The sequence below is a fragment of the Quercus lobata genome, chromosome 5, assembly GCF_001633185.2.
Source record: "Quercus lobata isolate SW786 chromosome 5, ValleyOak3.0 Primary Assembly, whole genome shotgun sequence".
In the NCBI taxonomy this organism is placed as follows: Eukaryota; Viridiplantae; Streptophyta; class Magnoliopsida; order Fagales; family Fagaceae; genus Quercus; species Quercus lobata.
Window position 1 is genome coordinate 56,913,290 of NC_044908.1, and position 26,649 is coordinate 56,939,938.

Below are 26,649 nucleotides of genomic sequence, written 5' to 3' on the forward strand. Positions count from 1 at the left end.
TTTATAAACTTAAATTGTTTTTAGTTCTGCAAAAAAAAAAAAAAAAAAAAAAAAAAAAAAAAAAAGAGAAAAAAGACTCATAAATAGAAAATCATTCAAATATTATGTTTTTTATGGTTTACTTATATTGGACTTTTCATTTTTTATACTAAATTAACTCATTTGGTACAAAAATTAAAAAATTTAGATTAGACGGGACACATGTTGCAAAAATAAACTCTAATTGAAATTCTTTTTACATTGAATTAACTCACTTGGCACAAAATTTTAAAAAGTTAAATTAGACGAGACATGTGGCGCAAAATTAAATTCTAATTAAATTCCAGTTTGAAATCTAATTGGATTTTCTCTCAGCTTTACCTATTATTATATATATAGATTTGTAATCATCTCTCTTTCTCTCAATCAATATGGTATTATTGCTTTCATTAAAAAAAAAAAATGGTATTATTGCATTATATTCAATACATCTTTGTGTTAATATTATTTCTTTTTATTTTTATAATTTTCTTTATCTTTTTCACTTGTATACCATATTTTATCACATATATGTGATGAATTTAATTTTTATATATCATATATTTTAATTAGGAGTGACTTCTGTCAATATTGACTAAAAAAAAGGTGTCGTCACTATTATATACAGGTGACATGGTCCCTACAATATTCATGCAAATGTTTAAAAAGATGGGCAAACATTTGTTAGAAATCTGAGGACTATGACTAACATCATCTTGCCTTACTCTCAATTGTAATAATCATTGACATAGTACAAGCTACTTATGATCGAATCCCATTAATTCTTAAAAAAACTCAAGGATCTAGTGGATAAGGAACAAACTAAGGTTTACTTCTCTGATTATCGTGATGCACTATAGAAATTCAAAGGTGCATACATGGCTTCAATTGCGAGGTCTTACTGGGAAGTGATAGATTGGGTTAGGGATGGAGCTAACAAAGCAATAGATTGTGAAGATATATATCGAAGGAGTCCCCCTATATGTGAATCATCGATAACGGCAGAGAATCACAAAGTGATTAAGCTAGCAAAGATTACTTTGATTATCATTGGTACTCTCTTTTCAACATAATGTATTTTCTTAGTCAGGTAATCCACAATAAAAATGGCTATCAATTCATATTATTTGTGTATTAGGACTAGGAGATCCAACGGTACAAATTCACTAAACTATAGTACTTTCTAATGGGTTCAAATTACACCTAGTGTAACTTTAAGTTATGTTGGACCACCAAAATTTTTTAAATTGAAAAATCTTCCATTGGATTACATTATCTTCGTATATTCTCTATGCTTGCCAAATTTTAAGATGATCAAAGATTAATAGCTATGTCATGAATCAATCATTTAAACTCAAGATTTTTTGTAAATTAAAATAATGCAAAAAGATGAGTTTATTGATTGAATGGTATATAACATCCGATTGACATGAATTTTGACATGCATATTAAGAACAAATAGAACATGTAATCCAATGGTGAGATTTCTAAAATATGAATTCAATAACATGTTATTGGGTTGTGTAAGATTTCTTAAAATTACACCAAGCTAAATTAAAGACCTGAATTAAAGCAATTTTAACTAATAACACAGCAGAAATTTGGGGATGGGGAAAGGAAAGGAAGAAAGCAACTCTATAAATTGTAAGATATGTATATCGCCAATAGGTTATAGAGAAAACACAACTATGAGAGGAATGACTAATCCAGATATCTACATATATCCATACATTCTTTTGCCCTTGATTCAGCAAATAATGCATGCATGCCTTTGTAGCTCTATGTTCATGCCGTGAGAAGCCTTTGGATATCCCTCTTATGCAATGAATTAGAGAAGCATACAACAATTCCTTCCAGTGCTCTTTACATATGACAAGACACACACTTATTATCAAAAACTAAACAACTGATTTGAAGTTTCCACGCCAATTAGTCTTAGAAACACAAAAAACCTTTATGTACACATGCCATCACATGATACCAATGATTTATTGGCCTTTGCATCTTAAAATCTCACATAATATCATTGATATGTCACAAAAGAACAAAAGGTTTCAATTTCAGAACTGATTCTACTTAAGGGTGCTGCTTTGATAACTATGTTAGTGAATTCACTGCCTATAGCATCAAAACAAACCCCCCCCCCCCCAAACAAAAAAAAGAGAAGAAGAAAATAAATCAATGGCGAGTAACAGCCTTATTAAATGTAAACTAACCCAGAGAGTTTTGTGGTGGCATAAATCTCAGTCTTGGTTGACTACATAAATTATGAAGTTCTAAATAATGTGTACTTTTGGATTGAAGGTTATTAATACTTCCAAACTTATACCTGGTAAACCACAATTCTAACACAAGTCAACAATTCATACAAGATCCCAAAAGGCTCATCCATTTACTAAAAGTCAACTTGGCAGAGTGAAATGTCATCAATAATCATATATTTTGAATGTCCAGTGAAGAGCAAATGTAACCACCTGACCTGACCATCATATTAGGGATATGAAACCTTAATATATAGTAGAATACTAATAAAATTTCCTCGGCCAATAAATTTGAGAAACCATTAGATGCAATTGAAACATGTTGAGTTTTTAAATTTAGTAAAACTCTTTTATTAGGTTCTAAGTAATTAGGAACTAATGTATTAGAACTTCATTTTGTAATGTTGGCAAACCATGATCAAAACAGGTTTTAGTCTTGTTTTAGACTTACTCAAAGTGTGTTTATGTGTAATGTTGGAATCGAGTGTACTGTAGGATTTATTGGTTAAATTTGCCTGGCTCGATCGATCGAGAATTAGACTCGACTGATCGAAAGTCGTGCAGATTGTTTTTTCTACAGAATTTCCAACTCAACCCAAGCCCATTTGATGTGTAGAGTTTTATGTTTTGTCTTAAGTATAAGAGGGAAAACCCTAGCCACGTTTTTATGTTGCTCCTTATGCTATGTGTGTGAATCTTTTGTGAGATCAAGAGGTGTTTGCCTTCACACATACTTAGGGTTTCCAAGATTCAAGATTATGTCAAGAACTTGGTGATCGATTCAATTGCTGCAATAAGAGGTTAAAGTTACACAAGCAGGAGTGCTTGTACTTGCTGGGAATTCAAGAAAGAAGTAGTTCGTGGACTCGGAGTTGTCATGTGGTCGTGGTAGTAAGTTTCTTACTTGAGGTAGCAATAGGATGTTAGTGGTCTAAGTCGCTATTGTGTAAACTTCAATTCTTTCATAGTGGATTTAGTTTTACCTTGAGGATAGTTAGGTTAAATCCTCCTCAGGTTTTTACTGGTTTTTAGTTTCCTAGGTCATCATATCTCTATGTTCTTTATTTTCTGCACTCTACATTAATATGATATATTTGTTTTAACCTAGATCTGAAATTTGACTAAGTAATTACTTAGCTAATTTACTAGGTTAATTTGAGTGTGTTTTAAGGGGTCTAAAAACAAACATCTTTGTCAAAGCTCTAAGTGTCAATAAGTAGGTGATCTAGAAAAAGATGGTAGCTCTCATTTTAACTTCCTTGAATCTTATGTAAAACAATGGAGTTTTGGGATTTTTGATGATTTTAAGTTGTTTTTCTTAAAATTGATCATTGGGTTTTTGTTATAAGATGTTATATAACTGTTCTTGTTGGTTTAATTTGATCAATTTGGTGATTTGTGAGAAATTGAAAATTCTAGGGCTTGAATATACCCGAATTGGGAATATTGTTCAATTAGGTTTAAATTGATGAAATTGGCTTGTTGAATTGGCTTGTTAGACATCATTTTTGTCACCATTGTGGTGTTTCTGGACACATTCGTCCTAATAGCTTTAAGTTGTATCCTCATAGGCTTCCTCTTAAGGACCTACACCTTCGTTTGGAGAGTTATTAAAAGCTATGAGCTTTTTAACTCACTTTTAGGAGAATTTTAATTCTTCTATATCCTTTAGTAGACATACTAGGACACGTGCCTTTTCATCTTCACGGCCAAAGACTCGTGCTGTGTAGGTGAGAAAGGAGCTTAAGACTTAATTATTTTTTTTTGTTTGTCCTCTGCTTTAATTCTTTCTATCTAAAGTAGGACTCCTTTTGCTTGATTTCTTATCTGCTTTTGGAATCATGCTTTCATGCATCTGCACCTTTCTATCATGCCTTCATGCATATGCATATTTCTTTCATGCTTTCATATTGTTTGTCTGTTTTTATTTGGTTGTTTAGTCTTTATTTTGTTTGTTTTTCAAAATAAAAAGAGAAAAATTAGAGAAATACAAAAACAATGTGTGTTTTGTATACATTGGTACTTGTGTACCTTGAATGGCCATTGAAACAAAGTTCTTTAAATTTTGTATCTTTTGTAGTTCAGATGAGCATCTTTATGTACAACTAAGCAAGTGAGCTTTGTGGCTCGTGTTTGTAATGAGTAAGATTCAGTAATCTCTTGTACTTAACATTCGTATCACTTTTTTTGATGGGAAGGACTAGAAAATCCTAAGAGAAAGGCATAAATAACCATCTCACCACTGTTGTTCGACAATCATGAAATGACATCTGTATGCTTCGGCATAGCAAAAGTGAGATGTCAATGACATTTGTGTGCTTCAACATAGCAAAATTGGAAAGTCAAATACTTAACATAATTGGTTATTTCTTTTTTATTTCTTATATGCCCATGCATGATTTGCTTAAAAAGAAAAATAAAAAGCAAAAAGATCAAAATGTTTTATATACAATTGCAAGCGTGTATTCTAGGATAGGACGTACCTCGAAGGTGATAGTCCCCATCAAACAGTTATGATTGTGTGTGAGTTAAAGTGATTTTCTCATATCTCAAATCGTCATAATTAGTTGACACTTATGCAATCTTGCGATGTTTTTCACACATAACACGCAATATTCTTTGCTACTCTTGATACATGTGTAGGTACAATGTGATTTGGCCATCACAAGGTTTTACATGTGTTAATGTATGCTCACTAAACTATCTTGACTTGTTTTTGAAATATAAAATTGGTTAGACTTGTTTAGTGTGTGTGTGTTTTGGGATTTATATGCATAACATTTTTCTTGTTGAGAGATTTTTTTTTCACATATTTTGGATCTTTCTATTATCTTGTCATCTATAACATCTTGTTTCATTACATTCATGCATTTATATGGATTTCTTATGCCCCCTTGATCATTTTTATGTCTCTAGGGTGAAGCTTCCTAGCTTCTTGTACCCTTTGTCAATCATAACAAAAAGGGGAGAAATTGTGGAGACTTTATGGTTTTTTTTTTCTTTTTTCTAAGATTCTACATGTTAGGGGAAGAAATACATGCCTCTGTAAGGGGGAGATGTGTTTCATCTTGATAGGGGGAGTGCTTACCCCCTTCTTCTTGTACATTGGTCTTGTGACCATGTTTACATACATTGTACTTTTTCTTCTTTATATGTTGATTTATGTTTCCTTCACCTACCCTTACATGTGTTATTTTTTTCTATCTTTATACACATGTTTCTTATATATTGTATGCAATCTATTATTTCTGTTTCACATAAAGATGCCTTGATGTGTTTTATTTAAAATGTTTCAGAAATACAGGTTGTCAAAGTCTACTTGCCATAAACTCTCTTCTAGCAAAGTTTTTCAAGAGTTTGTGTTAGGATAGATTTTATTGTATTCAACAAGTGAATATGAGTTGAGTGATTTATGACTTCTCTCATATATTCATTTGTTTATTGTGGTTTTGTCACAGATTGCCAAAGGGGGAGATTGTTAGGGCATATGTGATTCACTTGTTAGGAACATATGTCACTATTTTATGTAATTGGCTAATCCTTTAACAAGACGCACTTTACTTGTATTTAGGTAGATCTAGGATGTGTTTAATACTTCAAGAAACTTTGTTTCAAGTTCAAGTGTTAAAACCATGCAAGTCTGTTCAAGAATCAAGTGAGAAAGTGCTAAATTTTAAAGCTCGATAGCTGCTTGACACCTCTTCACACTTGACTTATCTATCGAGCTCTTCAGTTGCTTCTTATCGTAATCTTGACACCTCTCAATAGCTAGGTCAATTGATCGAGCAAATTTCTGTCCCCTCGACACTTGCTGGACACCTGCTTGATTGATCGAGAATTATGAAATTCAGATTTCTAGATCTGATTTTCGGCCCATGCTGACATGTATGTGTAGGGTTTCTTTTCTTACAACCCTAGACATATATAAGGCTTATTTCAGAGGCCGTTACATAAGAGAATACAGGGAGAACATATGCAAAAGGTTACCGATGCCTTATTCTTTCCGAAAGAAGCTACTGCGTCCTTGCACCTTAAGGTTTTGTAACCAAGTGCTTCTTGATCTTCATTGTTGATGAAGTGAAGAGCTTTGCAACCAACATCTTCTTCTAGTTGGTGTGTTAGTCACATACTGGGAGCCATGCATCATTGGTTAGTCACGTATTGGGATCCGTGCAAAAAGGGTGGCGTTTATATATTGAAGAGTTCAGAGGTTCTGAAACAGTAGAAGGCTTTTGTTGTGAGTTCATCTACGGGGATTGTAGAGTCTAGGGACAAATGTTTTGTACTAGATCTGAAACTTTTCTTTACTATAGTGAATTGCTTTTCGGAAAGGTTTCCCCTAGGTTTTTTACTGTGAAACTAGTTTGTTTCATTGGTTTTCTTAGGTCATCATATCTTGTCTTATTTATTTTTCCGGTGCATGTTTTTGACATGATATTGGTGTTTATTTGTTTTAACAATTTTTATTCATAATAAATCTAATTAACAACTTAGGTATAAAACTTGTTAATTCTATCAACTGGGGTCTAGATTTCTCAACAACAATATATAGCAAACAAAGGCTAATGGTGTTTTAACAATAGAGAAATCAAAATGCCAATAATAAAAATGCTGAAAAATGACTAGAAACACAGTAGGTTCAAAACTTCAACCTGGAGTCAGCGAGAAAATAAAATTGAGAGAGGTTGTGAGGAAGGGAGGGAATGTTCCCATGTACCAATATTTCCACCCCCAACCTTCGGAATTGTGAGAATGTTAGTTGGCATAATGTGCTTTTGCTCTAAAGTTTCAGCTCTAAGAGTAAAACATGGTTGGTGCCAAGCATGCCGGAAGGTGAACAGTCATGCTAGCTGGAGCACTACAGGACAAAACAGGACAACTGGCCATACGATTATCTCGCGACTGGATCTCGTGACTTAGTCAAGTCGTGAGATCAAGTCGCAAGCCACCCCTGTTTTGTAAATCCTAACGTTTCACATTCCTTTCCCACTCCAGTATAAATACCCTTTTTACCCATAAATGTAAGATAGCTTCCAGAGAGAATTTTGAGAGAGAAACCCTAAAGAAAAACAAGATTGATTCACCCACAATGTATACATTAGAGTCTCTTCAAATTCCTCAACTCTCTTCCTCTCCATTGTCAAATCCTTGAGAGGCATTTTACCAAACCTTGTTCTCACCATATTCATCACTATGAGAGGGCTGTTTGGATTTCTGGGAAGCAGTTAGGAAGGAACCAATCTTCATTGGTTGATGCTACGGTCTAGTAGCGGAATCCAGAAAGCTAGAAAAGAAAAAGGTTCGGCCCAACCTCGTTGGAGCAAGAAGCTTGGAGGGCTTAGGTGCACTGGGTAGATTAGGCTTGGAGGGTCTATTGCTGTCCATGTATCCCATCTATTTTTTTCTAGTGGATTGTTTACCGCTTGGAGGGCGGCAGAGAGGTTTTACGCTGAGGGCTTCGGTTTCCTCTTCGATAACACATCGCGTGTTGTCTTTGTGTTTGCATCTTCCTTCCCTTTTATCTTTTCCTTTTATTATCTGCCGTGGGTTGTGATTTTAATTTGCCTTAGATAGTTTATCCAATTCTATATTGTAGTTTATGTTCATTTTCCGCACACTAGTTGTTTGACATAATGCTTGAATTGGTTAAGTTGTAATTTAGGGGTCTAAACGTTCAAGGGTGTTTATACACATATTTGAACTTTCAATTGGTATCAGAGCGGGTACACTTGTAGTGGTTTTATCACCTAAGTGTGATCCTAGACCCCTATGTTGTGGTAGCTGTTATGGAAAATACCATGCTAAATTGTAGCTTAAGTGTTTGTGAAAATGACTCTATGCATATGTCTGAAGGGTGTTTCACTAATGATCTTGTAGAGTTGTTAAAAACTAAGAAACATGCTAGGATATTTGTTCACATGCTGGAATATTTTGAAAATCAGAATCATATCTTACACAGTTGCATATCTGAATCTAAATCATTGATTAAGAAATATAAAAGAAAGAATAGAATGTTGTGTAAGATGATTAAGAGTCTGAAAATGAAAAGTCAATCTGAAAGAAGCATGAAAACTGATAATGAGTTTTTGTTTGAAGGTCAAGAATGTTTGTCTCATGTGAGCTTATTTGTGCATACCTCATTGAAGGTGTTTAATGCATGTTTGTGGTATCTTGACAGTGGGTGTTCTCGCCATATGATAGGGGATAAGTCACTGTTTAAGACACTCAAAGAAAAGGTTGGTGACTATGTGACCTTTGGTGATGGAAGTCATGCTCAAGTCCTAGGCAAAGGAACCATTGAGATACCTGGATTACCGTTGTTGAAAGATGTGTTATACATAAAAGGGCTGAAGGCAAATCTACTGAGCATCACTCAAATTTATGATGATGATTTCCTGGTACAATTCTCTAAGAAGGGATGCTTGATCATCAATGAAGATAGGATTCAGGTTTTGGAGGGAAATCGGACTACAGATAACTGTTATGGAATAGTTCCCACGGCACACATATCGTGTAGAAGTGCTCGTATGGATATGTTGGAGTTGTGGCATCACAGATTTGGGCATGTCAACTTCAAACAAGTAGCTAAAGTGTCCAAACTTGAAGCAGTTGAGGGACTTCCTAAGTTTGGAAAGGTGAAGAAGACCGTTTGTGGTGCATGCCAAATGGGAAAGCAAACAAAGACAAGTCATCACAAGGTGAATGTGATTGCTACTTCTCGGTGTTTGGAGTTACTTCATGTTGATCTAATGGGGCCTACCAGAACTGAAAGTCTAAGGGGAAAGAGATACATTATGGTCATTGTGGATGATTACTTAAGATACACTTGGGTTGAATTCCTTAGAGAAAAATCAGAAGCATGTGAGAGGTTGGAGATTTTGTGCAAGAAACTACAAAACGAAAAAGGGGTCCTTATTGCCAAAATTAGAAGTGATCATGGGAGGGAATTTGAGAATGTAAGATTCGAGTCTTTCTGTGAAAAGAATGGAATCAAAAGAGAATTTTCAGCCCCCAAAACTCCACAACAAAATGGAGTGGTAGAGAGAAAAAATCGGGTGATTCAGGAAATGGCAAGAGTCATGTTGCTTAACAAGCAAATACCTCAAAAATTTTGAGAAGCTGTCAACACCTCGTGTCACATTGGCAATAGAATATTTTTTCGAGTAGGAACAAAGAAGACCGCCTATGAGATTTGGAATGGAAAGAAGCCTAGAGTGAAGTATTTCCGGGAGTTTGGAAGTAAATGCTATATCCTAAATGATCGGGAGAATCTTGGGAAGTTTGATGCGAGAAGTGATAAGGGTATTTTTCTTGGGTACCCTACTACGAGTCGAGAGTATAGAGTTTTTAACAAGAGAACTAAGACAGTGATGGAGTCCATAAATGTCAAGATTGATGATGCCTTACCTAAGGTGGAGATGATTGATGATGGAGAAGGGCCGAGCACCAAAGAGCCCGATGATGAGGTCGAAGCTCTTGATATAGAAGGTGAAGAACCTACACCAGAAGAAGAACCGACTCCCATTAAGCCAAGAATGGAAACGAGATCGATGTCTAGAACATCAAGTCCTCTTACTCCTCTAGAAGTTCATCCTCCTATCTCTCGAAGAGATGAAGTCTCCACATCAAAGAAGCCATCTTCAAGAGTAATTAAGAACCATTCGGAAAGCAACATCATAGGGTCTCTAGATGAAGGTCTTCGCCTCAGAAAATGAAACATCCTGTTAGCCAATCATGTAACATATCACTGCTATCTTGCGCAGTTTGAACCAAAAAGGGTTGAAGAGGCCCTTCAAGATGAGAATTGGGTTGAGTCAATGCATGAAGAGTTGAATCAGTTTGTGAGGAATGATGTGTGGGAACTTGCTCCAAGGCCTGAAAACGTTCATGTTATAGGCACAAAATGGATTTTCAAAAACAAAACTGACGAAGATGGAGAGATAATTCGAAACAAATCTCGATTAGTAGCTCAAGGATACACTCAAGTAGAAGGAGTAGACTTTGATGAATCCTTCGCTCCTGTGGCAAGACTCGAATCCATTCGAATTCTCATGTCCATTGCATGCACTTTGAATTTCAAACTCTATCAAATGGATGTAAAGTGTGCATTTCTGAATGGATATCTAAATGAAGAAGTGTTTGTTGAGCAAGCAAAAGGATTTGAGGATCCTCACTTTCCAGATCATGTATTGAGATTGAAGAAAGCCCTTTATGGCTTAAAACAAGCACCTAGAGCCTGGTATGATCGGCTTACACATTACCTTCTAGATAGCGGATTCAAAAGGGGGTATGCCGACCGAACTCTGTTTGTCAAAAATGATGAAGATTATCTCCTTGTGGCACAAGTTTATGTTGATGACATAGTGTTTGGGGCAACCATTGAAGATCGTGCTATTGAATTTTCTGAGGAGATGAAGAAGGAATTTAAGATGAGTATGGTGGGGGAACTCACATTTTCTTGGGTCTTCAAGTCAAACAACAGAAGGAGGGTATATTTGTATCACAAGAGAAGTATGCTAGAAACATTGTCAAGAAGTTTGGACTAGACTCCAAAAAACATGCCTCCACTCCCATGAGCTCATCCACTAAACTGAATGTTGATTCTTCTGGAGTAGAAGTAAGTCCTACCTTATATAGGAGCATCATTGGGAGTTTACTCTATCTTACAGCCAGCAGACCGGACATTGCATTTAGTGTGGGCGTTTGTGCCAGATACCAAGCTAATCCGAAGGAATCTCACCTGACTGCTGCTAAGCGAATCATTCAATGTGTGAATGGTACTTCAAACTATGGTCTGTGGTATTCAAAAGACTCAAATGCTTGTCTTGCCGGGTATTCAGATGTTGACTGGGCTGGCAGTGTAGACGATCGAAAAAGTACTTCAGGCGGCTGTTTCTACCTTGGTAACAATCTTGTCTCGTGGATGAGCAAGAAACAAAATTCCGTGTCTCTATCTACTACTGAAGCAGAATACACTGCCGCTGGAATTTGCTGCACTCAGCTTCTTTGGATGAAGAAATTACTTCATGACTATGGAATTCCTCAAGAGACGATGTGTGTCTTCTGTGACAACACCAGTGCCATCAATCTTTCCAAGAATCCTGTCCAACATTCAAAATCTAAACACATAGAGATACGTTACCATTTCATTAGGGATCTTGTAGAGGAAAGAGTTGTGTGTCTTAAGTTCATACACACCGACAATCAAAAGGCGGACATCTTCACCAAGCCTCTCGATGGTCCACGGCTTGAATCACTTCGTAAGACCATTGGTGTTGGTACAATTCCTTGACTCTCTTGTGTGATGTGTGCTTCACATATTTATAATATGATAAGCTTGTTTGTGTTGGGGCACACACTACTCTGTTAGCTCTTTGTGCAGCATGATTATTGTTTGTTTGTCTATTTGTGAATACTGATGCTGTTTCTTATGTTTGTTCAATTTTTTTTCTTTTATGTCAAAAATCCAAAAATCACATAAAAATTAGAAAATCAAAAAGTTTGTTTGACATTGTTGAGTTTTTTGTCTCAAAACCTGTTTTGCCTTGTACTTTTGTGCTAATGGCTTTGTGCATTATCGAGCATTGCTTGTTTCTTTGCACTCATATCACTGTGGGAGAATTCTTGAAATCTATGTGATTGTTGTAAATAGATCTTCAAACTTGTCATGAATGATTAGTGAATGGTTATGATGATCTTGAGACTTGCATAGACTTGTGTCTATATATCTTCCCACACTTTATTTTTGTTTTTGCTAAGAAGAGCTCACCAAATGTAAATCTACAAATGAAAAGAGATATTGAGCTGCAAAAGCCTGTTACACATTCTAGTATTCAACTAGGAAAAAGGGTAAGCGACCTTATATTAAAGTGAATGTTTATTCAAAAATCCAAAGGCTAGTTCTTTAAAGTGAAATATCAAATATCACTCTCACAATGAGAGGTGATTGTCTCAAAAGATCAAAATGATCAAATGATATGTTTGAAAGTGGAGTCAAATGTAAAGCTCTAAGATATGTTATCAAGTTTTGTGGGAGGTCATATATACATATTTCTATAATTGAGATGGATCACATGATCTAGTGCTAATTGTGTATGCCTTGATTGAATTGATCATTGAAGTTTCACATTAGACTAAGGACTATCTCATTGTTGATATCCACACACAACACACAAGTTTATGTTCAATAAATGCCATATTCATTTGTGTGATTGTACTTAATGAAATGTGTTTTCACATGCTCAATCTTTATTAATTCAAACACAAAACGATTTTTGAGTGTTTTAGGTGTTTTTGGAAAGTATTTTGTTTAAAAAATCTGAAAATTTCAAAAATCCTGTTTTGCCCTATTTTGGCGGCTCAATCGCGATTAAGTCAAGTCGCGAGCATCAATCGCGTCTTTGCGGGTCATTTTTGGCAACTTGTTCGCGAGTGGAAGGTCCAGTCGCGAGGGTTACTCAGAGATTTTCACGGCTCAGCTTGCGACTCTCTCGTGGGTAGACCTTCCAGTCGCGAAAAACACTTAGAAAATTTTTTCAAACTTTTGTCTTTGGGTGTTTTGGCGGCTTGAACTGGCGACTTTGTAGCGACTCTAATCAGTCGCGAAAAATGCGTGTTTGGCAAAAATAGGGGCATTTTTAAAATTTTTTTTTTCCCTCGATCTTTTTGTGACTGTTCATTGTCTCTCTCAACTACTCTTACCCATTCACACCGTGCCTCCATTTTCGATCTCCATTTTTGCCTCTTTTCAGCTCAAAATCCTCAAGTAACAGGTATGGGTTTTCTGTCTTGAACTCTATTCTACTTGTTTTTGTGTTTTTCCCTCTGGATTATTCGCATTTGTTTGTGATTTTGAGATGGGTTTTTAGCTCGGCTATTACTCTTTGTCCATGCTTAGCTTATGGAAGCTTTTGTTTATGTTTTGAGCTATATTAAATTGTTGGTTTTGTTCTTCATCTTGTGCTTAGCTAGGGTTTGCTATTTGTTGGTTTCTCATCTTGCTTGATCCGTTGTTGATGTGTTGATTCAAAATGTTCCTGTGATGACTGTGTGTTTTTCTAAGCTGATTGTGTGGTTTTATTCTGACCCTTTCTACTGTGTAGCTACATTTGGGCCATTTTTGTCCCTCATTGCTATTTTCTGTCATTTTCATCTAGCTATTAGGGTTTCTTCATTATCCCTAAATTGCCACTAACCCACTGCTAATAATGTTTGTTGGATTGTATTCTGTCATTTCCTCTATTCATGATTCAGACTAGACATGTCACCATTCAAGAAAGCAGCTGTGAAAGAAGGCAGTTCCAAAGGAAAGGAACACATCATTGATGTTGATGATTACCCACCTCAAACAAAAGAGACTCATTCTTCATCAAAGAGATTTGATCCCAACAAGTTCAGATCCTATGCAGCCTATTAGTCTCATGAGAATTCTTTTCAAAATGCTACACCATTACTAGAAAGAACTGTGGATCAATCATCACTTCATGACACTGACATTCCGAAATGGTTTGCTCACAAGGACTGGAATTACCTTCTCTCTGATCTGGATGACGCGTATGAAGATTTGGTAAAGGAATTTTATGCCAACGCAATTGTGGAAGAAGATGAACTTAAGTGCTGGGTTAGGAAAAAGAGCTTTTCAGTCTCTCCTGCATATCTGGCAGAAATCCTTCACATTAACAGACCAATATTCCGACACTCACCAGTTTATGATGATCTTTGTCCTAATAAGGAGCTTCTCAAAGAAAGTCTTGGACAAGACTTGGAGTTCTCACCCAATGGAAAATCCATCAGTGTTTCCTCTCTTCCTCCAAAACTGAGAGTGCTTACAACTGTGATGTTTCACAATTCGTACCCTTTATCAAGCACTGGGTATATGAACCTCGGACGTGCTTTGTTTCTTCATAATCTAATCTCTGATGTAAAAATTGACATCTGTGCTCATATCTTTCATGTTCTGCGCAAAATGGTTCTACGAACTGAGTCTCAAACATGCATTCCTTTTTACTGTCTCATTTCAAGGATCTTGAAGCTCAAGGGAATTTATCCAACGGCAGATGAATCTCCTCTCTCGAAACCTAGTCCAATCAACATGCGTACATTCAATGCAAGCATTGGACATAGTCGAAAGAGAGCCAAACTAGAAACTTCTGCATCTCATAGTGGCTCTCATTTCAGCACTCTCTCCCTTGATGAAAAACTTGATCACGTTGTATCTTCTATACACGAGTTGAATACAAAGATGTCCAGACTCACATCTACTCTACACCATCACAGCACTCGATGGGATATGAAGTTTATCTCACTTCAAACTCAATTGGATCAAATTCAGAGAAAGCTGGAAGAGGATGTATAGCCTATTCCATGACAAAAAGGGGGAGTGATAGGCCTAATTAGAGGGGGAGGATATTACCTAAGGGGGAGTGTCTTTGCATTCTCTTCAGTTTTAAGTTGATATATTGTGTTTTGTAAACTGATATATTGTGTTTTGTACCCATGTGCTTATGTAAGCTTTTAGGGTTAATGTTTTATGCATAATATGTAGGCTTTATGGGTTGTACCTTACTTAATGCAGCCTTTTATGCTATGTTGAAATCAGTACTTCTATCTAAATGTCTTGCATTTTGATTTATGTACTGTTACTCTTGTGCCCTTGTAGGATTGTTCCTAGATGCATATACTTTGTGTATTATGCATTGGTTGAGTATTGTGCATACAAGTATCTTGCCTTGTGCTTGTTAGCTTGTATGTCCTTGTGTTCATTCCAAGTGTGAATGAGCATTGTGATCACTACCTTGTGGTGATTACTTGGTTGATCAAGCCCTGATTTGAATCTTCACTTCATCTTTGCTTGATCACCTTAAGCTTGTTTCATATGCATTTCATGTTTTTCTGCATACAATGATCATAGTGTATTGTTGTGTTTCAGGAGTTTCATGTTCTTATGATTCAACTGCTTCACAGCTTCTAGAGTTAGGTGTAAGTGAGTTTTGTTCAACTGTTCCCAACTCACATGTTAAGTCTAGAGTCTGTTTTAGAGTTTTGTCACGGAATAGCCAAAGGGGGAGATTGTAAGGTTGAATTTATTCAACCATCTAATTGGCTTTATTCTGTGCCAAATTTGCTTGTATTTCAGCATTTAGTAACCCTGTATTTAGGTGGGCTTGTTATAAGGGTAGTGAGTGAGATAGAGTGAAGTTTGCTCAAAAGCGTGCAAGAAAACAAAGACTCGCGGCTTGGCCTCATAGGTGACTCGCAGCTGCAAGCCGCCAGACGCAGCACACGTGCCAAGCATGCCGGAAGGTGAACAATCATGCTAGCTGGAGCACTATAGTACTAAACAGGACAACTGGCCATACGGTTATCTCGCGACTGGATCTCGCGACTTAGTCAAGTTGCGAGGTCAAGCCGTGAGCCACCCCTGTTTTGTAAATCCTGACGTTTCGCATTTCTCTCCCACTCCAGTATAAATACCCCTTTTACCCACAAATGTAAGATAGCTTCGAGAGAGAATTTTGAGAGAGAAACCCTAAAGAAAAACAAGATTGATTCACCCACAATCTATACATTAGAGTCTCTTTAAATTCCTCAACTCTCTTCCTCTCCATTGTCAAATCCTTGAGAGGCATTTTACCAAACCTTGTTCTCACCATATTCATCACTGCGAGAAGGCTGTTTGGATTTCTGGAAAGCAATTAGGAAGGAACCAATCTTCATTGGTTGATGCTACGGTCTAGTAGCGGAATCCGGGAAGCTAGAAAAGAAAAAGGTTTAGCGCAACCTCGTTGGAGCAAGAAGCTTTGAGGGCTTAGGTGCACTGGGTAGATTAGGCTTGGAGGGTCTATTGCTGTCCATGTATCCCAACTATATTTTCTAGTAGATTGTTTACCGCTTGGAGGGCGGTGGAGAGGTTTTACGCCGAGGGCTTCGGTTTTCTCTTCGATAACACGTCGCGTGTTGTCTTTGTGTTTGCATCTTCCTTCCCTTTTATCTTTGCCTTTTATTATCTGCTGTGGGTTGTGATTTTAATTTGGCTTAGATAGTTTATCCAATTCTATATTGTAGCTTATGTTCATTTTCCGCACACTAGTTGTTTGACATAATGCTTGAATTGGTTAAGTTGTAATTTGAGGGTCTAAACGTTCAAGGGTGTTTATACACATATTTGAACTTTCACAAGTGTTAAAGCCATGCAAATCTGTCCAAGAAGAAAGTGAAGAAGTGCTAGATTTTAAAACTTGACAGCTAGCTCAATAGATAGCATCTATCGAGGTTTAAAGGCTTGTTTAGCCCGATGCTCGATAGCTGCTCGATAGATAACCTATCTATTGAGATTTATGAAAATCAGTTTTTCAGATCTGATTTCACACTAATTCGTATATACATGTTTAGGCTTTCTTTTCTCAGAACCCTAAACATATATAAGGATTATTTTAAGGGCTGTCACAGCTGATGCAAGTAAGTGTAACTTGATGCAAATGTTTTTCACAAGCATATTGTGATCGAAGACATATGCCCTAGGGTTTTATAACCAAGAAGTTTCGTGATCTTTATTGTGTTGATGAACTAAAGAACTTTGCCGCCAACAACCTTCTCAAGTTGGTGGTTAGTCACGTACTTGGATCTGTGCATCAATAGATTAGTCACGTACTGGGAGCCATGCATTGAAAAGGAGAGATTGTCTACAGAACAAGTCCAATTGGGTATTGGGGTAAGGGTTCAACTGTAGGTTGGTATAAGGTACTGAGATTCCTTTACTTGTAACCACTTGTTGTGATAATAATGGATTCTCAGGAGTGGTGACCTTAAAATCACCCGGTGGGGTTTTGCTTTAGAGGTTTTCTCCATTTGTAAACAAATCACCGTGTCAACTTTATTTTTTACTGCATATTAACTTAGTTGGTGATTTGTTTGTGCTATCACGCGTATTGCATGTTAATTGAATTAATTAATTAACTTGGCTAATTAAGTGGTTAATTTATCACAAGGTGTCAATATATTCTTGGCCTATCAATGCATAATTTAGGAAAGATTTGACAAAGCCCCGTTGGCTCCTAATTTTTAGTTGTTTCAGACTATTGGGAGGCTCACTTAAGTGAGGGCTAGCAGTTGGAGTTGGCCTATGAGAGCCATATATTTTTAAAGGGAAAAATGGGTTCGCGCAAAAACTTTGGGTCACAGTCACCTAGAGTATAAAAACTCTTTTGGGTTAGAAATTTTAGATACAAGACCTCCTCCATGAGCCCGAGGTGCTACCAGTGTCCCTTACCCACTTGGTAGCACGCATGGTCTGGTCTAATACAAAAGGTCCAAAAGAAACCAACCCAAACCCTCCAAACCATATTTTATCAATTTCTCCCAATATGTCACATGGGATTGGACAATGCTTAAAAGATTAAAATATAATATAATACATGAATTGGGCCCTTAAAGAAGTTGAGCATGGTTGAATCAGCCTCGTAAAGAATGTGAGGCGAAAATGAGTATTAACATCAACCCCAATGGCAAAGCCAGAAATTTATCTTTGGGGGTGCCATGTATAATTTTTTTTTTTATGGAATAATTTTTTTTTTTTTTAGTAATGTACAATACTTCATAACTCAATATGTACTATAAGCAACAGCTAAATGCATGTTAATATAGTAGCATATATGGTATATTTTAATCAAACTAATTAAGTACATTTGTAAATTATAATGCCATACGGTATATAATATATTGATGATTATAATAACAAATAATATATTATAAGGAAATCAAAACAAAGCAACTGAAAAATAAAGGAACACAGGAGCACAAGGGGCCTATAGAAGCTTTAAGCTTGTCTTTCACTATTTTTTGTCTAGTCTAGTCACACAGAACTTTTACTTTTTATATTGTAAACACAAAATTGTAGTAGTGGGAAAAGGAAAAGAACTAAAAGGACAAAAGAAGAAGAAGGCAAATGCCAACGTAAACAGGGAGAGAAAGTCACCTATGAGAGCACTAAGAGCAAAATGTTCTGCAAAATGTGTGGGGGTCTTGGTGGTGTGGCAAATCAACAAAACTTCTGACCTTTCAATTTTTCTATTGTTGTGGCACAAGTAAGCCCTAGATGTGTTGGGATGAAAATTAGAATTTTTTTTCCCTTTTATTTGCTAAGGTAATTGTTAAAATACATACGTGTTCATTTTAAAGATGCTAAATGTTTAATTATTGAAATTTTGTACATATATATTTATGAACTGTATTCTATTTAAATGAAAGTTATATTTATTTTTAGACTTTCTTATATATATATATATATATATATATATATATATATGTATATTATTGGGTATAGGGGGCCAAAATGATAAGGTTCATTTACAAATTTTCAAATTATTTAGGATAATTCCAAAAAAATTAATTTTTTTCAAAATTTTTTTGGGGGGGGGGGGGGGGTGGCGCCAAGACCCCCCTCAGTCCTGCTGATCATCTGCCACTAATCAACCCCTCGAGCACGCGTGAGACTTGCAGCATGCGTGTGAGTAGATGTTTCCCATTACCTAAAAATGTTGCAAGTTTGAGAATTAGTTTACCCAAATGCACCTTTTTTTTTTTTTTTTTGGTTGAGAAGATATGGGTCGAGGAAGCCCATTTGTAGAAGTATCATGGCTCGTGGAGTCCACTTGTAGAAAGGTCACCGATTGAAGAAACCCAAGAAGAGTTGTGTAGTAACCAACTGAAGTTGTGTTTTGCCGACTTCAAGCTTCATGTCCACGTATCAATTTGGCCGATAGGCTTTCACATATAAGAATTATATTATCTATACTACTATTTAAGGGGCTTCTCGTTTGGACCAGATTTTTTTTGTTCTAAAACACCCCTACATCCTTATGTTTAAGTAGAAATAAAACTAAAGGACAATCTAGTAAAAATATAACCCTAACTTCCACTAAAACATTGCCTAAAAAATAGGGCCACTCTCTTGTTGATTTCAAATTTATTTATCCACTTATAAATTAGATTCTCAAAATAAAAAACATAGATTTTTTTTTTTTTTTTTTTGCTATGACCACTAAAAAAAAAAAAAAGCCTCATTGCACACACGAAACGAGTGTGATGAAGCTAGCTCTTATATTACTTTTCTTTAGATAACCTATAGCCTCCACGCCATTTTCCCTTCATTTTTTTATTTTTCTTTAGCTTTGCGTTTGTAATTTTGTATTGCTTTTTCTTTGTCAATGCAGCTTGTTAAAAACTGGTCTGGCTCATTTGTTAACAACTAGGCTGGCTCATTAGAGGCCCAAAGTATAATGTGGACCTAATGGTTCTTGGTCGCATAGGAGTCTGAGTAATACCAAAACAAATGGGTGGCTCGCTCATTCGTTAACACTAGTGGGTGGTCGGCCCACTTATGTTCCTCTATTTTGAAGCTCTGGTGAAGGAGGTATTGTTTGTTTAGCATTAGGATCACCTTCTCTCAGAAGTCCCAACAAGCAAATATAGTCAGAAGTCCCAACAAGCAAATTTAGTGTCTAATGGCTGATGCCTACGAGTCTTTGATAGTCTCAATTATGAATTCCAATTATAGTTTAGTGTCTCCATGATATATTACAAATCCAAGCTTTGCATCCTAAGGTGGTTGCAGAAGAGACACTGTCTGATGATGGTGACACTAATGTTGTGAAATAGCAACCGGGTTCTTGTGAAGGACCCAAGAACAGTTTGTTATGTTTGATCATGAAGACCAAAATTAAAATTTTTTTTTCTTTGGATATGTTTGGTGATGTGTTGAATAATTTGTGTCCTTGATTGTGTAGGATGGATTTTCTTTGGGAAGTCACAGACCCAGAGCGAGGTACCAACTCATGAGGTTGAGTCCTTGTTTTAAATAAAGACTAATTTCATGTCAAAATTGACTCCCCATTGATTCCAATAGTTGCAAGACATAGAAATCAGCATCCACACTTGATATGATATTGAGTTAGCCTTGGAGTTGGGAATAGAATAAGTAATATGCTTGGCTAACAATTTGAGGAAGCACAGTGAAAGCTCGGCTTGGGTCCATATGAGAAGATTATGATGAACGTGAGGCTATCTTGCATCTTTATGTAAATTGGACTGCATCGAGCATGTGTCAATTTATGAGCTGCTTGCTTATTGGCCAATTTGATGATATTGTGTTCGCTAGAAAATATTTCTAATGAAGTTGTAACCATGAGCGCTAAGTGATATTTCTGGCCGCCTTAGGATAGTGCATTTGAGATGGAATGAAGCAAAGATATCACTTGTCAATGTAGTATAGAGATAAGGCGTAGCCATTATGTGGTTGTTAGCCCCTTATATCGTGTTTTTGAGACAAACATAAATGGAAGTTACGGTCACAAGTAGTTGCTTTGTGCTTGTTGTAATGATGAAGAAATAGTTGGTTAAGACACCATTGGGATGGACGTTAACATTAAGACACTTGAAGGTGTTATTGATTGTTTGGCTTTGAAAATAGGGTTCTTGGTTACTATGAAAGGGCAAGAGGGGCGCCTTCAGTGGCGGGTTCTTGGTGACTATGAAAGGGCAGGAGGGGCGCACTTAGTGGCTTTCCCTCTCTTCGCTCCAAGCATTATGCATTAAAACGTGATGTTTTTAAAGCTGAAGAAGGTAGTCGAGTGTTGAAATGCTTAGGAACTTACGCATATGCAAGAAATGTCATGTTTAGGGTATTATCATTGCTTGTTTGGCCTTTTTACCATTGTAAAGCATCAAGTGTTGAGACTATTGCATAAGGCATGTTTTCCATAGCTTTGTTACTAGAGAGTGTTGACGAAATCGAGATTGGTGATTGCATAAATTATCTATTCTTTTATCATGCTTAGAGTACTTCTCGTTTAGTACAAATATGCTTATGTTTGTGGCAATGCTTAGGCTGCTTGTGGCAATGTTACAAGCATTATTCCTTCTATATAGGTGTCAATGAACTTGATGCTTTGCACGAGCATCAGCTCCGTTTGTTTGAGTGCCAACATTGTTGCCAACCCCTTTTCATGCTAATAGGTATTGTTGAGTGTGTTGCATTATTGTATTACGTAGAATAAGTGTACTTTGGGAGAAACGCCATTGTTGAGCACATATAATAGTAACTCACTTAGTAAGTCAGATATTTTCTTCATTTTTTATAGAGTATAATAGTATATTGAGTGCGTTATACTATGGTTTCTTGTAGGATGACTTTAGTATAGACAATCATGGTGCCACCGTTGGGATTTTCATTCAAAAGTCCAATATGCCAAAGCATCACCTTCTAGGGAGTACAGTACCCACTTAATCTAATCCATTAATTTATTGGTGTTCTAATCTTGACCATTCATTTAATTTCAGTAGATACCAGTTATTAGTAGAACAGGTTACATATATAAACAAAAAAGAAAAAAGAAAAAAGAAGAAGAAGAAGCAGAATTTTCTTTTGCACTCGCACGCTTCTTTCTCGTCTTCTAACTCTTCTTCCACACCCTCTTCCCTTCCAAAATAGCCGCTAGAAACCTAAACGGTGACTAAACAAAACCCTCTCTTTCTACGCTTTTTCTCTTCCAAATTAGCCACAATAAACCTAGACAGCTACTAAGGAAGACTCACAAAAGAAGAAATTGAGCCTTTTAATTTCAATCGCTCTCTGGCATTGAATCCGTCAAATAGGTTTCTCTTTCTCTATTTCTCCTAGGGGTGGCAAAGTAAGCACAAACCCATTTGCCTACCCACTCTAATTAACCCAAACCCACCCAATTATTAGTTGGGTTAAATGGGCATTAACCCAACTAGACCCAATAATTATTGGGTTTTAACTAAAAAGCCATTGAACCCCATTGAACCCAAATACAATATACCCAAATTCAACCTAACCCTTTCCAAAAAAAAACTAGCCCTCAAACATTTTAGTGTTCCACAGGGTTTTCATTTTCCCTCATTTTCTCGGCCTCCAATCATGTTTTAGTTGGAGAACCAGTAATCTTTTTTCTTTCTTTCTATTGACCATTTGCACTATTTGGTCTCTGAGAAATGATCTGGTCACTGTTTAGTCGATCGATCATGCTTCAGAGCTTGGTTCCACAATCTCCAGTATCTAACATGAATCCGAAGCACGTGGACCACGACGACAGCTCCGGCGACGAAACCACCACAACAACGAAGTGTAGAAATCTCTCCAACGAAGCCTCTGTTTCCGGCAAGAAAGCGCTCGTCAAAGAACTACACCACGACGAGAACGAGTCGAGTGCGTCTCCATGGAAAATCTTGACAATGCCACCGATCTCCTCCTCGAAATCGCCAATCTCTCCTCTCCCTACACTTCTTCGCCGCAAAGAGTAGGCGCGTTCTTCGCTCAAGCACTCCTCTGTTTGGTTGCTGAGAAAATGGAGGTAATGGAAGGAAAATGATGTTTGCTTAATTTTAATGTTGGTGTTTTATTGGCATTTGAATAATGAGAGATCTGGATTTCTCATTTTTTTATTATTTCTCTTCCTATTTTCTCTATCATTTTATCGGCAACCAAATGCGGAATAGAGGTTTTGTCTTCTTTTATTTATTTTTTCTTTTTTTTTCGGCAACCAAACAGTGGATCATTTTCCTACTACTAAGCTGTTAATGTGTTTATAGGCATTTTGGTAATTTTGATAATTGGGTAATTGGGTGGATTGAGATCTACCCATTATAATTGGGTTGGGTTGAGTTTGGGTTAGAAGCAATTAGTTAAATGGGTTTTAATGGGTGAATGAGTTTTATATACCCAACCCAATTATGCCCACCCCAAATCCACCCATTTGACACCCTAATTTCTCCTATTATAATTCTCGATTTTAGTCTACTTGATAAAAGTCTGATTTTGGGCGAAGAAAGTAACGAGAGAATTTGTGGTTACTTGAATATTTATTTTTTTTTATACCCAATACTGAAGAAATCTGATATTTGCTTTACTCTGCTTGATAAAGAATTTGTGGTTACTTGGTCTATTCACAAGATATTTGCTTTACTTTATTTAATTAATTGAACTAGGTAGGTGTGTATCTTAAGTTATATGGCCTCAATTGTATAGTTTGTGGCTATATGGATAATGTGCTGCTGGTTTTATACCTTTTAATTAATAAACATATAAATTATCCAGATCTACTGTAATCAGTATAATTATGCTGCCTAAATTTTGTTTAACAATTAGTAGTTTAAACCCTACGCAGAGGTTAGGTTGAGACTAAGTCAAAGTAAGAAGGAAAGACAATTGAGGTTTACAATTCTCTGCATATTTTATATGCAATTAACTAGTTGTTCACTTTTAGTAAGTGCCTGCATTCAATGTCTGTTGTATTTCAAATATATTAGATTGCGCAGTTTATTACTCTTACAGATCCTTATTTACTACTATTCTTGATCCACATTTTCCAAACTTGGTTCCTCTAAAATATCCATTTCTTTTACACTACGTTCCGGTTTTGTTTCACCTTTTAATTGTAGTTCCTCTATATCTTAATTTTTTAGAATCCAATTCTTCAAGTATATTTCTACAATTTCTGTCATCTTATATTGAGATTTAACATGTTTCCCACTTTTAGTTCCTGCCCCATCTCCATTTTTTCTAGTGAATTTATATACGTGTAGATTTGGACAACTTTACTACCATAAAGAGGAACCAAAAATATAACACCTTTAATTCCTTTGTCTTTTTGTGATCCTTTTTCTTCCTTTTAGCCTTGGATTTTCCCTATCCTTGTCTTGCCCCACCTCCTCCTTTGTGAGTACCCTTCTTGTCACTAAGATCAAGTGCTGACAACAACACTTCTGTTGCAGCCTTAGACCTCTCTTCAACATCTTTGTAAGCCAAATCCTCTAGGCGTGCCTATAAAAAAATAATACTACTCTAAAAACATTAAATCATAGAAAGGAAAGAAGGTAACTATATAGAATTTTCAGCAAAACTGCGAGGAGAATCCAACACAAACCTACATTAATGACTTCAGCAGGGGCACCATAATTGATCGGTAGTCATAAACAGTTATTGAATCAATTTTCTTCCCTGTCTGCTGCATAGCAATAGAAGTTGTCCTGACTATAGCATCAAATTTGTAAAGCTGCCACAACAAACATACTAAGATTCAATCATCCTATAGAATATAACATTTCATCAAGCAACATATTTAATATATTACAACAAAAAACTTGGAAAATTTCACATGATCAAAAATTTGGCTATAAAAATTTTCTCAAGTTGGTTTGTGAACTGCCCTCATCCAGCTTGAAGAAGTTCTACATATTATTCGATTTCACACAAATTTTTTTTCAAATTCTACAAGACTTGTGAGTGAATTTAGTGTGATTTTTTGAATGATTGAGGAACAATATGCTTGTGAAGCCTTGTACTCTCAAATTTTGTTTTTATAGTTCTTATATCATAAGTAATGAGAAGAGAAAATTAGTTTCTTGATATTGAATTTGTAATTCTGAAGGGTGAGGAAAGGGATCCAGCAAAAACATTTCTTGTTTGCATGCTTCACTCTGGCTAGGATTGCTTGTAATTGTTATATTTCTTCCATGCCTAAGTGGGAAAAGGGAAAATGTCTTTGCAAACATAATAGGTGAATGGCACAGCTACCTTTATAGGATTGGTTGCAACATGGTTATCAATGTGTGGTTCTCTATGTGATCTAATACCTCTGCATATGGTTTAGTTCTAGCCACCAAAAATTAGTTCTAATCTATTGCTATTGGTTGTTGTCATTTTAATTTAATTTTTTTTAACAGCTTTCATATTTCAGTCATGATTGCAGCATGTATGTTATTAAACACATGTATACACATATTTTCAACACCAATTTACATTTTTTTGGTATATTTCTTGGAAGTAATTTTTCTAGTTGTCACATAATTTGTTTAAACCACTTCTTTATCAATAGTGTCTAATTTTTGTAGGAGAATTGGTCGAAACGTTTGCGATACAAGTTGGCATCAAATTTAGTGCTTTCAACGGAGAAGGAACAATGTTCCAAAATTATAGAAAATGCTTCAACGGAAAAGGAACAACAATCCAAAGAAATTATAGAAAATGCTAAAAAAATTCCACCACATGATTATTTTTGATCACCCAAATGACAGTGATTTGTATAAAATGATGAATGAGAGATTTTTTATGATTTAGTGAATTTTTTTTTCAATGGATGAATGAGAGGTTTTTTATGATTTAGTGAATTGTCTTATACCTAGAAAAAATGACTTCTCATGTAAGATAATCTTTTTGCATGAATGTGCATGATTGTCCATAATATCTAGATCAATTATGAATGTCCTCTCCATTGATAATAATTATGATGGAACAATAAAAATTATTTTTAGTTATATGATAAATTCATAATTTGCAAGTCCAAGTTGTTACCAATAGCAAATTATTAGTTGTTTATGATGACAGATTTTTAGTCATTATCTTGTCAATTGGGTTACCAATGGCTTTTTCATTATCTCAAGTAATTATTAGTGGTCCTAAATATATTAGTCAAGACAAACCTCCCACACACATGCATAAATACATGCATGTGTGTGTGTATACTAGATAGCTTTTTTTTACAAATAACTTGTCATCTTTTAAATTACAATAAGTATACAACAATTAAATGACAAAAGAAAATTTTAAAAGTTTCACCGAGACTTTTGGGGGTGGAAAGCAAGTACAGTGGTTATATAAAATTTTTATTGTTATTTTGGTCTTGCAAATAAAGGTTTCAAGGTCATTTTAGTCATTTTTTTTTTTTTTTTGGTTTCGATGGCATCAAGGTTATTTTGTTTCTAAGGGTATTATGGTAATTTTTGAGGGTTTTGGGGGGTATTTTGGTCATTTTTTTAGGTTTCAAGGACATTTTGGTTAGTTTTTAAGTTTCAAGTACATTATAGACATTTTTTAGATCCTAAGGGTATTTTAGTCACTTTCTAGGTTACAAGGTCATTTTAGTCATTTTTTAGATTTCAAGGTCATTTTAGTCATTGTTAGGTTCTAAGAGTATTTCGGTCACTTTCTAGGTTTGATAGGCCAAAATCGAATTGACCCATTGTGATAAATTAATCAATTAATTTAACCAAGTGAATAAATTAAGTTAATTAACATGCAAATGTGTGGTAGCATAAACAAATCACCAATAAACTAATTATACAACGGAAAATAAATAACACGGTGATTTGTTTACGAATGGGGAAAATCTAACGAAAAAAACCCTACCGGGTGATTTTCAGGTCACCATTCCCGAAACTCCACTATTATCACAACAAGCGGTTATAAGAAAGGGAATCCCAAGTACCTTACCAACCTACAGTTGAACCCTTACCCCAATACCCAATTGGACTTGTTCTGTAGTGACAGTTTCCCCTTTTGATGCACGGCTCCCAA

At 35.8% G+C, this 26,649-nt stretch overlaps 1 protein-coding gene across 1 annotated transcript; it reads left to right on the top strand.

The window, feature by feature from the left end:
• The first annotated feature begins 22,433 nt into the window (after positions 1–22,433).
• On the top strand, positions 22,434–25,595 carry LOC115992979. The gene is made up of 2 exons (XM_031117234.1): positions 22,434–22,648; positions 25,188–25,595. The coding sequence occupies exons 1-2, from the start codon at positions 22,514–22,516 to the stop codon at positions 25,353–25,355; spliced, it is 303 nt and encodes a 100-aa protein (XP_030973094.1). The 5' UTR covers positions 22,434–22,513; the 3' UTR covers positions 25,356–25,595.
• The last annotated feature ends 1,054 nt before the right edge of the window (positions 25,596–26,649 follow it).